The 13031-nt window shown below is 40.8% G+C and overlaps 1 protein-coding gene across 16 annotated transcripts in view; it reads right to left on the reverse strand.

Moving 5' to 3' along the window:
* SYNE1 (spectrin repeat containing nuclear envelope protein 1) overlaps nt 1-13031 on the reverse strand; it is a 448999-nt gene that overhangs the window by 70489 nt on the left and 365479 nt on the right. For all 16 annotated transcript variants that reach the window (XM_077897071.1, XM_077897049.1, XM_077897055.1 and 13 more), the window contains 2 exons: nt 5913-6147; nt 3373-3567 (listed from right to left, as the gene is read on the reverse strand). In XM_077897071.1, coding sequence (XP_077753197.1) covers nt 3373-3567; nt 5913-6147 — 430 coding nt within the window. The remainder of the gene's footprint in view (nt 1-3372; nt 3568-5912; nt 6148-13031) is intronic.

The following is a 13031-nucleotide window of genomic DNA, read 5'->3' on the forward strand; positions in this document are numbered from 1 at the left end:
CATTTGATTTGTTACAGAAGTAGAAATACACAAGTACCAAAGGCTGGCAATGGGTGGGCTTCATCTCAATATGCTGAAATATGTATCACAAAAGGGTAAGTATATAAACACCTAAAAACTGAAACAATCAATGGATGAAGAGAGGTAAGGCAAAATTTAAAAAATATACATCTAGTATGTCAAATATGAGTGAGTGCTCTGAAGAAGAATATAGCAAGAAAAGCAGTAGAGAGTGGCAGCATAGACCGGTAGATCTCTACAGAGTGACAAAGAAAACATACATTTATGTGGTTATGTTTTGGGTGATTACATACCAGACCTGTAACAGTGGTTTATTCCTGTGGAAGATTACAGGATTTGGTTGTGGTATAGGGGAAATTTTGTTTTTTGCTTTACATATTTCAATTATTATCTGATTTTTTTAAATCAGACACATGTATTTCTTTTTTTTTTTTTTTTTTTTTATATTTTTTTTTAATTTTTATTTATTTGTGATAGTCACAGAGAGAGAGAGAGAGAGAATGAGGCAGAGACACAGGCAGAGGGAGAAGCAGGCTCCATGCACCGGGAGCCTGACGTGGGATTCGATCCCGGGTCTCCAGGATCGCGCCCTGGGCCAAAGGCAGGCGCCAAACCGCTGCGCCACCCAGGGATCCCAGACACATGTATTTCTTTTTAATTGAAAGAAAAAATTAAAGGAATCATAATGCTTTATATAATTAGACCTACAGATTAACTCCTATCCAGTGTCTCAGTGAAAATTCAAATTAAATTCATCTAAACAGGGATCCCTGGGTGGCGCAGCGGTTTGGCGCCTGCCTTTGGCTCAGGGCGCGATCCTGGAGACCCAGGATCGAATCTCACGTCGGGCTCCCGGTGCATGGGGCCTGCTTCTCCCTCTGCCTGTGTCTCTGCCTCTCTCTCTCTCTCTCTCTCTCTGTGACTATCATAAATAAATTAAAAAATAAATAAATAAAATCAAAATAAATTCATCTAAACAAATCTCCTTAATTTCACCTATGACCATCCATTCCTGTCCCCCCTTCCTAGTAACCCTTCCCAGTAGCCACTCCCTGCAACTTAAATTACTGAGCTCTGAAGAAAGACAGAATTGCTTTTAGTAGTGAGCCTGGTGGCAAAATTATGCCGCATTTTCCTTCACATTACCTCTTCCACCATTACCAGTCTTTTCTTGGCTGGGCTCTTTCTGTCTTTCTCTTCCGATGCTTTATTTTTAGCACGGCAACCCATAGGTGCTATGACCAAAACTGTCTTCTGTTAGAAGTGCTGACAAAAGTGTGTCCCTATTCAAAAGGTCTTTTGGTTTCTAACTGAACTGAGAATTTGGCCTAAGGTTCATTTCTCTTAAATTCCTTCAGGGAACTTCCTAGAGTACATAATCACATTCCCTCTTTCCATTTACCAGAAAACACACTAACTGTCTGTCTTGGACAAATTTGTTCTAATTCCCCTTTGTTAAAGTACCTCCATGTTCCCAGGCTACAATTAGTTCATCAATGTTAAGCATAGTGAGATCCTTTTACTAAACTGAACAAGCATTCTCAATGAAATCATCACACCCTCTGAAACCCATCAACATGCCATCAGTAAATCTCCACTGATCTAAAAGAGAAAAGATAAGTTTCTTATTTTTTATAATAAAATTAAGAGGCCATAGTGAAGCAGGTGAACATGCAGGCCACAGAATCATCATCACTCTACTTTTGGCATATTTACTCAGAGCATTAAGTCAAGAGCTAAAAATACATAAGCATTATGGCTGTGATATAAAGATATCCTAAAATAAAGAAAATGACATTAGAATATAGCTTCATAAATTCCTTCTTCGGCAAATGAGTCCTAGTTTATGATTTAAAATAAAATAAACTTTAACAAGAGAAGAATAAGGATTCCCCTTTCCAAGAATGTCTTAGATTCCAAAACTATAACCCAGTCTTTTTACTACATGAATTACAAGGACATAACAAAATGTCATGGTCTGCAAACATCTATCAAAGTGGATGTTTTACACACCAGCAAACAGACTGGCAAGAAAAGCAAATGCAATGACTCAGCCATTTTGCCTTATTAAAGTCTTGGGAATCTGTCCAAAAATCACATCACAAATAAAGAAAAAATATATGATTAACATATCTCTACAGAATGAGTTACAGTGTTTTTAATCTTTTATTGAAAGTAAAAAAGAAGAAAAAAGAATCAGACATATTGTATTACGGATGAATTGTGCTGTATGCAAATAATAGTTCTTCAACAAATGCTCAGTGGCATTTTTGATTGATTGTTTCCTACACAGAAGGTAATATATTATTAAATAAAATTCAATAGAATAAATCCAATGGGTGTGCATACTTTAAGCATTATAAAAGCAAACTGTGTTCTATTAACTTTAGTTACTACCTGTGATCCAAAAAAGCGTCAGGCCAAATTTAATAGATACTTTTGTTAAAGTGTTGGTGATTATCAGCATGTATAAAACTTTACTATTTATCTCTGTTCACTCTTTAATATGATGATAATATCAACAACGATGATTACCACCCTTTACCACATGCTCAATTTGTGCAGGTATTGTGCCACATGTTTACTTTCCTTATTTCATTAAATCCTCACAATGCCATCTGAAGGAGGGGTAATCATACCTACTCCAGAGAGGAGTAGAGATAGGTTGAGATAACCAAGTTACTTAGTTTATTAAAATTTTAATTTGGGTTTATCTGAGGTCAGAGACCATGCCCTTTTTCTGATGCATTCTAATTATGTATTGAATATGGTACTGAAAAGTAAGGAAGAAAAGCATCTTGTGGGGGGTCTGAAACTTGCAGTGTGATCAGTATCCTCTCTGTATCCAACTAAAGGCTGAATATACCTCCTGAATTTTCTCTCATAGCAACATGCTTGGATAAACTAAGATGAAATCAAAAGTATCCTCTTGGATAAGTTTTTCCCTGCTATAAAATAAAAGATATCAATCTTAAAAACCACTTTAGAGTCTTAGATCAGGGAGTGGAATCTACTCTTTGCATTCCTGTTTGGATTTATAAAGTCATTGCATGGTTCTTGGCTTAGCACCGACCATTAATCAGAATTCATCATTTGGACAGTCTTATTAGACTTAAAAGTACTTAGCTGGGTGATTTTTCTGAAAGACAAACTGCTGAAAATCGAGAAACTTCTCCAGCTCATGCAAGACAGGACAAAGTCTTAAGACACAGGGCAGGGGATCAAAATACTGCAGGGTATGACTTATGGATCTTTGCACTGTCTGATTGGAAAGCTAAAAACAGGAGTAACAACTGCTTACATGGCTTCTTAAACTGCATTGCATCTAGAGGAGGAAAAAGCTGAACTTACTTTCAACAAGAAGGCCAGTTTTTTCTTCTGTTCCTCCAAACGCACGCTGGCTGATTTCCACTTCTCTTGGATTTCAGTGAGTTCTGCCTGCAAGGCAGCCTCAGCCCCACTGTCCGCTGAGAGCAGGAGCTGCTTGCCAGCCTCCACTGTTAGGATGTAGCTGCCTTGCTGTCGCAGGAACACTTTTTCTTTGAACTGAAAGGAGTCGTAGCTTTTTACTTTCTCATTCTTTTTTTCAGCAGTTCCCTACTACAAGTGTTTTTAAGTAACCCTACAGTTTTTCATACATAGCATGCCCTCTTTATCCAACATTTATTGAGCTAGTACTTTGGGTGTGAATGAAGCCCTGCATAAATGAATGAGAATTCATTCAGGATGAGCCTCGGGAGAGGCTCAGTTTCTGTGTTCAACTTAAGTACAATGACCGTGCAATATGGAAACTGCTCTAGAAGATTGATGTATAGGGAACACACTGTCACATGCTTCGTTTAAGTTTTATTAGGATCTCTTAATTTCTTCTGCAAAAAACATTTATGATGCTTGTTTGATACAAGCAACCCACTTCCAAGAAAGACCACTCCTCAAATATCTAACCCACATGGAAGCAAGATGAAGAGGCTTCATGAGTCTTGGAAAATATATGAACATGGCCAGATTAAGGAGGAGCTGGTGTGATGAGGGCCAGGAATCAGGGAGAGGAATCCTTCCACGCGGAGAAATGAAGATAGGCAAATTTACTATAGGAGATCAACAGGATGAATTTAGGACCTTGGATGTAGTTCTCAGGAGCTAGGATATATTATACTTGTGAAAGAGTGGCAAAAGATGACATGAGAGGGACACCTGGGTGGCTCAGCGGTCGAGCGTCTGCCTTTGTCTTAGGGCATGATCCTCGGGTCCAGGACCCGAGTCCACGGGTTCCCCATGGGAAGCCTGCTTCTCCCTCTGCCTGTGTCTCTGCCTCTCTCTCTCTCTCTCTCATGAATAAAATAAATAAAATCTTTAAAAAAAGATGACACGAGATGATACCCTGCATGAGAATTTTTTTAATAGTGAAAGTGACTGAGATTCACAGGAGAAAATTAAGTAGGGAAGTCATGAGTCTGGATTAAAACACTCTGCAGTAGAGTAGAAAATGAAATGGAAGAATGGTAAATATTGGATACACTAAGATAGGTTAGAAAGCTATTGTCTATGTAGTTAAGAAATCAAGAGCTTCCCATCTAAGGTAGTGTCAGTGGTGATAGAAACTGGAAGTGTATTAGAAAAGAGGAGGGAGAGAAAAAGAATATAGCTGTAGAGTGACTCTAATGTCCCTGACTGATAGACCGGATAGCTGGTAATGACATTTCCTCAAATTAGGGACACAGGAAATGGGACTGCAGGAGAATGGCTGGTCCCGGCATCACAGGCTCTGCTGGAACCCATAGAATATATTATATCCTTGATGTATATATATATATATCTAAACCTAAAAGGCAGTTGAATACATAAATTGAAAGCTTAGGAGGTGGGGATCCCTGGGTGGCGCAGAGGTTTGGCGCCTGCCTTTGGCCCAGGGCGTGATCCTGGAGACCCGGGATCGAATCCCACATCGGGCTCCCGGTGCATTGAGCCTGCTTCTCCCTCTGCCTGTGTCTCTGCGCCTCTCTCTCTCTCTCTGTGACTATCATAAATAAATAAAAATTAAAAAAAAAAAAAAAAAAAAAAAAAAAAAGAAAGCTTAGGAGGTGGATGTGACTAGGAGATACTATGTGGGCCCTTCTGTGCTGGTAGAAGGCCAACAAAGCCATGTGTTCATGGGGTTTCCCAGAGAAGCAAGGAGAAAGGAAGCTGCCAACAGTGAAGAGACCAGAAAAGACACTGGGGAGGACTGACTGGTAGGAGGGATCTGTCTCAGGGGCAGGGGACCCTGGTTCCCGGGGAAGACAGAAGGAAGCAGCCATACCAAGAATGGACAAAGAGTCCAGACAGGACTGAGACTTTTATCTTTTTCAGAATACTCAAGTTACACATTTAAATTGTTCATGATGGGATCCCTGGGTGGTGCAGTGGTTTGGCGCCTGCCTTTGGCCCAGGGCGCAATCCTGGAGACCCAGGATCGAATCCCACATCAGGCTCCCGGTGCATGGAGCCTGCTTCTCCCTCTGCCTGTGTCTCTGCCTCTCTCTCTCTCTCTCTGTGACTATCATAAATAAATAAAAAATTAAAAAAAAATTGTTCATGATTATGATCATTGCAAAGTGCTCCTTTCTTGGTCATTGTTTTTCTCTCCATGCTGGAAGTCAGTGAGCTGCTGGGAGGCATTGGTGTGGGCCATGGAGTGGCTCTGTGAGCGGCTGGGCCTGACCAGACTATCATCACTATAAAATCATCATAAAACGTAATACAATCATTTTATATGTTCCTGTTGATACTTTGGAACCATATTTGTCCTCATTCTAGTGTCACTCCAGGATCCTTATGAAGAACTGAGGCAAGGGTAAGGTGTACAGTGGAAATGTATAAGAGGTTTAAAAAGCATGTGTTTTGCACCTTACCTGCACTTCATCAAAGAGGGTCCTTGCCTGTTGCAGTGGTATTGGGACACTTCCGAGAGCACTCACGGGAAGATAGGACACTTCAACCAACCATTTACGAAGCTTCTCTGCCATCTCCCTGTACCGCTGCCACTGGCGAATCTGGCTGTCAATGATGCCCCTCCTCTGCTGGGCCCGGCGAATCACTCCCTGCCACTGATTGCTGAGAAGTGTCAATTTCAGGTTGAATTCATCCCTGGTACAGAAATAATTACATAGGGAAGAAAAATTGTTACCCTGGATGCATTTACACATCAGCCAGATATACACACTGTACATACACTTTATGACAGTAATAAACCCTGGGAAGTGATTTTAGGGCAGAAGTTTTGACAAATATTATGTCATAATCTGTTACTGGGTCTATTTCATGTGATTTTTGAAATTAATAACTGGGTCACCTAGGGGCCCCTAAAAATGTTTTTTAAAACTATACTCATAAACTTGATATTCCCTCACAATAAACAGCTCCAATCTTTAATGATTACTCCATATGTTAATCTAAATAATTTCTTCTACATTTTAAACCCACTTCATTTTGTTCTTAGAAATGAAAACTATCCAGTTATCACTGTCTGTATGAAGGTTGCCCATATACTTAGAGATAGTAATATATAAGTGTTCTCAATTTAAGGCTAAATAATCTCAGATCTTTTAGTTTGTTCATCCTTTATACCCCTGTGTTTTCCACCTTTAAAGAACATTGATAGTTCTTTATGAAGTTTTCTTTAAAATTCAATTTGTAGCTCTAGAACTGGTTTGTCTAGTAACAATGCATTTCTTTGTACATTAGGGTATTATTCACATTTTAATATTAAAGTGTAACATTACTTTTTTCTCTATTGTGTTAGTTTGCTTTTCTTCCCTAGATATACTATTCTCTTAAGGGTGGCTTCAAATCTGAGATGGACTTACTGTCGTGGACTCCTATATTCTTGTTACCTCCTATCATCTAGGCCTGCTGTAAAACCTTGCTTTCGTAACCAAATGTGTAATTGGTAACCTCTGTGTTTGAAAGGAAATTCTGATATTAATAACTAATTGCAATAGAACTAAACGTGATGGATTAGGTTCATGAAACTCTCCTAGAAGTTAGAAGTATCTATCATCTCTGAAAACATTTAACTCTAAGACTTGAGAATGTCCTACAACATGAAAAGTGCCCTGCATGCTGCTATCCCCACCAGACCACCATCCGAGATCTCTTTGGAGCCCTTGTCCTGGCTTTGGAGAGCTCAACAATCCTGAGCCACCTGCCAGCGTAAGGAAATACTTAATACATGACAGTGTCCTCGTGGCTGAACTTGAACTCTAAAACACAAAACTGATAAATGAACTTTTAATACACGATACGTTTGTAATCTGGGGCCCTCATGCTCTAATCTGATTTTTTTCTCTCTCTCAGCTTTCAGAATTATCCTCATCCAAAACTTCCATTTTCTTCTCTTTGGTGTTTTCCCTTAACTGTTAACATTTATAATTTAATAGATGTTGGCTTATACATGAATTTTAAATTTTGTTTTATTTATTGGCTTAAACTTTTATAATACTGTTATAGAGCTGACCAAAGGAGGATAAAGCAAAAGATAAGTTAATTGCATTTCAATTTCTTTTTATTTTGAAAGCCGTATATTCTCAGTAAAGCTCACATTTAAGTTTGGCTTACTTTGAACAGAATAAATATGGTATCACATTTTTTGTTCCAAACTTAACCATGAAAATCGTTCATGTTACTTCCAAAGAAATATCCACTTAAAACTGAAATTCATTCCAGAACACTAAAAAAAATCCTCTTAATAAAAATAGTAATTTATGTTCTTTTTTAAAAAATACTAATTATAATCAGAACTACTCGTTCTTCATATGGGAAAGATGTTCTTATGTAAATGTATAAGTTTAAATGAGGTTTGTACTCCAAATATCACTACATAAAGTAAGTGGGATGGACTAGATAGTGTTCCTGGGAAATGTAAATATAGTATGAAATCAGCATTTCACATAATGGCAGTCAAAAGAGGAGCTGGATTTTACCTCTCCGTTTTTAATAAAGAGGTAATCTGCTAAGTAAATGAAGAGGAAGCCAGGGAGGAGGGGCAAGATGGCTAAAGAGTAGGGTCCCCAAGTCACCTGTCCCCACCAAATTACCTAGAAAACCTTCAAATCATCCTGAAAATCTACGAATTCGGCCTGAGATTTAGAGAGAACAGCTGGAATGCTACAGTGATTAGAGTTTGCGCTTCTATCAAGGTAGGAAGACGGGGAAAAAAGAAATAAAGAAACCAAAGGCCTCCAAGTGGGAGGGGCCCTGCGAGGAGCCGGGCTGAGGCCGGGGCGAGTGTCCCCAGGACAGGAGAGCCCCGTCCCGGAGAAGCAGGAGCTGCACCAACCTTCCCGGGCGGAAAGGGGCTCCAGGGAGTTGGAGCAGGACCCAGGAGGGCGGGGATGCCCTCGGGCTCCCGGGGACACTAACAGACACCTGCGGGCCCAGGAGAGTGCGCCGAGCTCCCTAAGGGCTGCAGCGCGCACGGCGGGACCCGGAGCAGCTCTGGGGGGCTCGGGCAGCGGCTCCGCGGAGGGGGCTGCGGGGCGGGAGCAGCTCGGGGGGGCTCGGGCAGAGGAAGAGGCTCGGTGCGGAGGGGGCTGCGCGGTTCCAGGAGCAGCTCGGAGGGGCTCGGGGGCGGCTCCGGGGAGGGGGCTGCGGGGCGGGAGCGTGAATCCAACAGCGCAGGCTCCGGAGCACGCGGCGCAGGGACACAGCCCAGGATCCGGCCTCCCCCGGGACAGGCAGAGGCCGGGAGGGCCCAGGACAGCAAGGACGCTCCTGCCCCAGCTGAGCAGATCAGCGGCCCCGCCCCGGAGCCTCCAGGCCCTGCAGACAGAGAGCTCCGGGGTTACTGCGGGGGCTGAAGCCAGGGCTGCAGAGCTGGCCCCGCCACTGGGGTTGTTCCTCTTGGGGCCTCACGGAGTAAACAACCCCCCTGAGCCCTGCGCCAGTCAGGGGCAGAGCAGCTCCCCCAACTGCTAACACTTGAAAATCAGCACAACAGGCCCCTCCCCCAGAAGACCAGCTAGACGGACCAGTTCCAGGGGAAGTCAAGGGACTTAAAGTACATAGAATCAGAAGATACTCCCCCGTGTTGTTTTTTTTTTTGTTGTTGTTATTGTTGTTTTTTGTGTTTGTTTGTTTGTTTTCTTTTGTTTGTTTTTTTATTTGTTTGTTAGGGTTTTTTTTTGTTTTGTTTTTGTTTTTGCTTTTTGATTTGTTTCCTTCCCCCACCCTTTTTTCTTTCTTTTTTTTTCTCTTTTTCTTCTTTTTTTTCTTCCTTTTATCTTTTTTCTTTTTCTCTTTTCTTTCCTTCTTTCTCTCCTCTCTTTTTCTCCTTTTCCCAATACAACTTGCTTTTGGCCACTCTGCACTGAGCAAAATGACTAGAAGGAAAACCTCACCTCAAAAGAAAGAATCAGAAACAGTCCTCTCTCCCACAGAGTTACAAAATCTGGATTACAATTCAATGTCAGAAAGCCAATTCAGAAGCACTAGTATACAGCTACTGGTGGCTCTAGAAAAAAGCATAAAGGACTCAAGAGACTTCATGACTGCAGAATTTAGAGCTAATCAGGCAGAAATTAAAAATCAATTGAATGAGATGCAATCCAAACTAGAAGTCCTAACGACGAGGGTTAACGAGGTGGAAGAACGAGTGAGTGACACAGAAGACAAGTTGATGGCAAAGAGGGAAACTGAGGAAAAAAGAGATAATTAAAAGACCATGAAGATAGATTAAGGGAAATAAACGACAGCCTGAGGAAGAAAAACCTACGTTTAATTGGGGTTCCCGAGGGCGCCGAAAGGGCCAGAGGGCCAGAATATGTATTTGAACAAATCCTAGCTGAAAACTTTCCTAATCTGGGAAGGGAAACAGGCATTCAGATCCAGGAAATAGAGAGATCCCCCCCTAAAATCAATAAAAACCGTTCTACACCTCGACATTTAATAGTGAAGCTTGCAAATTCCAAAGATAAAGAGAAGATCCTTAAAGCAGCAAGAGACAAGAAATTCCTGACTTTTATGGGGAGGAGTATTAGGGTAACAGCAGACCTCTCCACAGAGACCTGGCAGGCCAGAAAGGGCTGGCAGGATATATTCAGGGTCCTAAAGGAGAAGAACATGCAACCAAGAATACTTTATCCAGCAAGGCTCTCATTCAAAATGGAAGGAGAGAGAAAGAGCTTCCAAGACAGGCAGGAACTGAAAGAATATGTGACCTCCAAACCAGCTCTGCAAGAAATTTTAAGGGGGACTCTTAAAATCCCCCTTTAAGAAGAAGTTCAGTGGAACATTCCACAAAAACAAGGACTGAATAGATATCATGATGACACTAAACTCATATCTCTCAATAGTAACTGAACGTGAACGGGCTTAATGACCCCATCAAAAGGTGCAGGGTTTCAGACTGGATAAAAAAGCAGGACCCATCTATTTGCTGTCTACAAGAGACTCATTTTAGACAGGACACCTACAGCCTGAAAATAAAAGGTTGGAGAACCATTTACTATTCGAATGGTCCTCAAAAGAAAGCAGGGGTAGCCATCCTTATATCAGATAAACTAAAATTTACCCCGAAGACTGTAATGAGAGATGAAGAGGGACACTATATCATACTTAAAGGATCTATCCAACAAGAGGACTTAACAGTCCTCAATATATATGCCCCGAATGTGGGAGCTGCCAAATATATAAATCAATTAATAACCAAAGTGAAGAAATACTTAGATAATAATACACTTATACTTGGTTACTTCAATCTAGCTCTTTCTATACTCGATAGGTCTTCTAAGCACAACATCTCCAAAGAAACGAGAGCTTTAAATGATACACTGGACCAGATGGATTTCATAGATATCTACAGAACTTTACATCCAAACTCAACTGAATACACATTCTTCTCAAGTGCACATGGAACTTTCTCCAGAATAGACCACATACTGGGTCACAAATCGGGTCTGAACTGATACCAAAAGATTGGGATCGTCCCCTGCATATTCTCAGACCATAATGCCTTGAAATTAGAACTAAATCACAACAAGAAGTTTGGAAGGACCTCAAACACGTGGAGGTTAAGGACCATCCTGCTAAAAGATGAAAGGGTCAACCAGGAAATTAAGGAAGAATTAAAAAGATTCATGGAAACTAATGAGAATGAAGATACAGCCGTTCAAAGTCTTTGGGATGCAGCAAAAGCAGTCCTGAGGGGGAAATACACCCAATACAAGCATCCATCCAAAAAGTGGAAAGAACTCAAATGCAAAAGCTAACCTTACAAGTAAAGGAGCTAGAGAAAAAACAGCAAATAGATCCTACACCCAGCAGAAGAAGAGAGTTAATAAAGATTCGAGCAGAACTCAACGAAATAGAGACCAGAAGAACTGTGGAACAGATCAACAGAAGCAGGAGTTGGTTCTTTGAAAGAATTAATAAGATAGATAAACCATTAGCCAGCCTTATTAAAAAGAAGAGGGAGAAGACTCAAATTAATAAAATCATGAATGAGAAAGGAGAGATCACTACCAACACCAAGGAAATACAAACGATTTTAAAAACATATTATGAACAGCTATACGCCAATAAATTAGGCAATCTAGAAGAAATGGATGCATTCCTGGAAAGCCACAAACTACCAAAACTGGAACAGGAAGATATAGAAAACCTGAACAGGCCAATAACCAGGGAGGAAATTGAAGCAGTCATCAAAAACCTCCCAAGACACAAAAGTCCAGGGCCAGATGGCTTCCCAGGGGAATTCTATCAAATGTTTAAAGAAGAAACCATACCTATTCTACTAAAGCTGTTTGGAAAGATAGAAAGAGATGGAGTACTTCCAAATTCGTTCTATGAGGCCAGCATCACCTTAATTCCAAAACCAGGCAAAGACCCCACCAAAAAGGAGAATTACAGACCAATATCCCTGATGAACATGGATGCAAAAATTCTCAACAAAATATTAGCTAATAGGATCCAACAATACATTAAGAAAATTATTCACCATGACCAAGTAGGATTTATCCCCGGGACACAAGGCTGGTTCAACACCCATAAAACAATCAATGTGATTCATCATATGAGCAAGAGAAAAACCAAGAACCATATGATCCTCTCATTAGATGCTGAGAAAGCACTTGACAAAATACAGCATCCATTCCTGATCAAAACTCTTCAGAGTGTAGGGATAGAGGGAACATTCCTCAACATCTTAAAAGCCATCTACGAAAAGCCCACAGCAAATATCATTCTCAATGGGGAAGCACTGGGAGCCTTTCCCCTAAGATCAGGAACAAGACAGGGATGTCCACTCTCACCACTGCTATTCAACATAGTACTGGAATTGCCTCAGCAATCAGACAACAAAAAGACATTAAAAGCATTCAAATTGTCAAAGAAGAAGTCAAACTCTCCCTCTTCGCCGATGACATGATACTCTACATAGAAAACCCAAAAGTCTCCACCCCAAGATTGCTAGAACTCATACAGCAATTTGGTAGCGTGGCAGGATACAAAATCAATGCCCAGAAATCAATGGCATTTCTATGCACTAACAATGAGACTGAAGAAAGAGAAATTAAGGAGTCAATCCCATTTGCAATTGCACCCAAAAGCATAAGATACATAAACCTAACCAAAGAGGTAAAGGATCTATACCCTAAAAACTATAGAACACTTCTGAAAGAAATTGAGGAAGACACAAAGAGATGGAAAAATATTCCATGCTCATGGATTGGCAGAATTAATATTGTGAAAATGTCAATGTTTCCCAGGGCAATATACACGTTTAATGCAATCCCTATCAAAATACCATGGACTTTCTTCAGAGAGTTAGAACAAATTATTTTAAGATTTGTGTGGAATCAGAAAAGACCCCGAATAGCCAGGGGAATTTTAAAAAAGAAAACCATATCTGGGGGCATCACAATGCCAGATTTCAGGTTGTACTACAAAGCTGTGGTCATCAAGACAGTGTGGTACTGGCACAAAAACAGACACATAGATCAGTGGAACAGAATAGAGAACCCAGAAGTGGACCC

This window comes from Canis aureus, chromosome 1, assembly GCF_053574225.1.
Source record: "Canis aureus isolate CA01 chromosome 1, VMU_Caureus_v.1.0, whole genome shotgun sequence".
Taxonomy (NCBI): domain Eukaryota; kingdom Metazoa; phylum Chordata; class Mammalia; order Carnivora; family Canidae; genus Canis; species Canis aureus.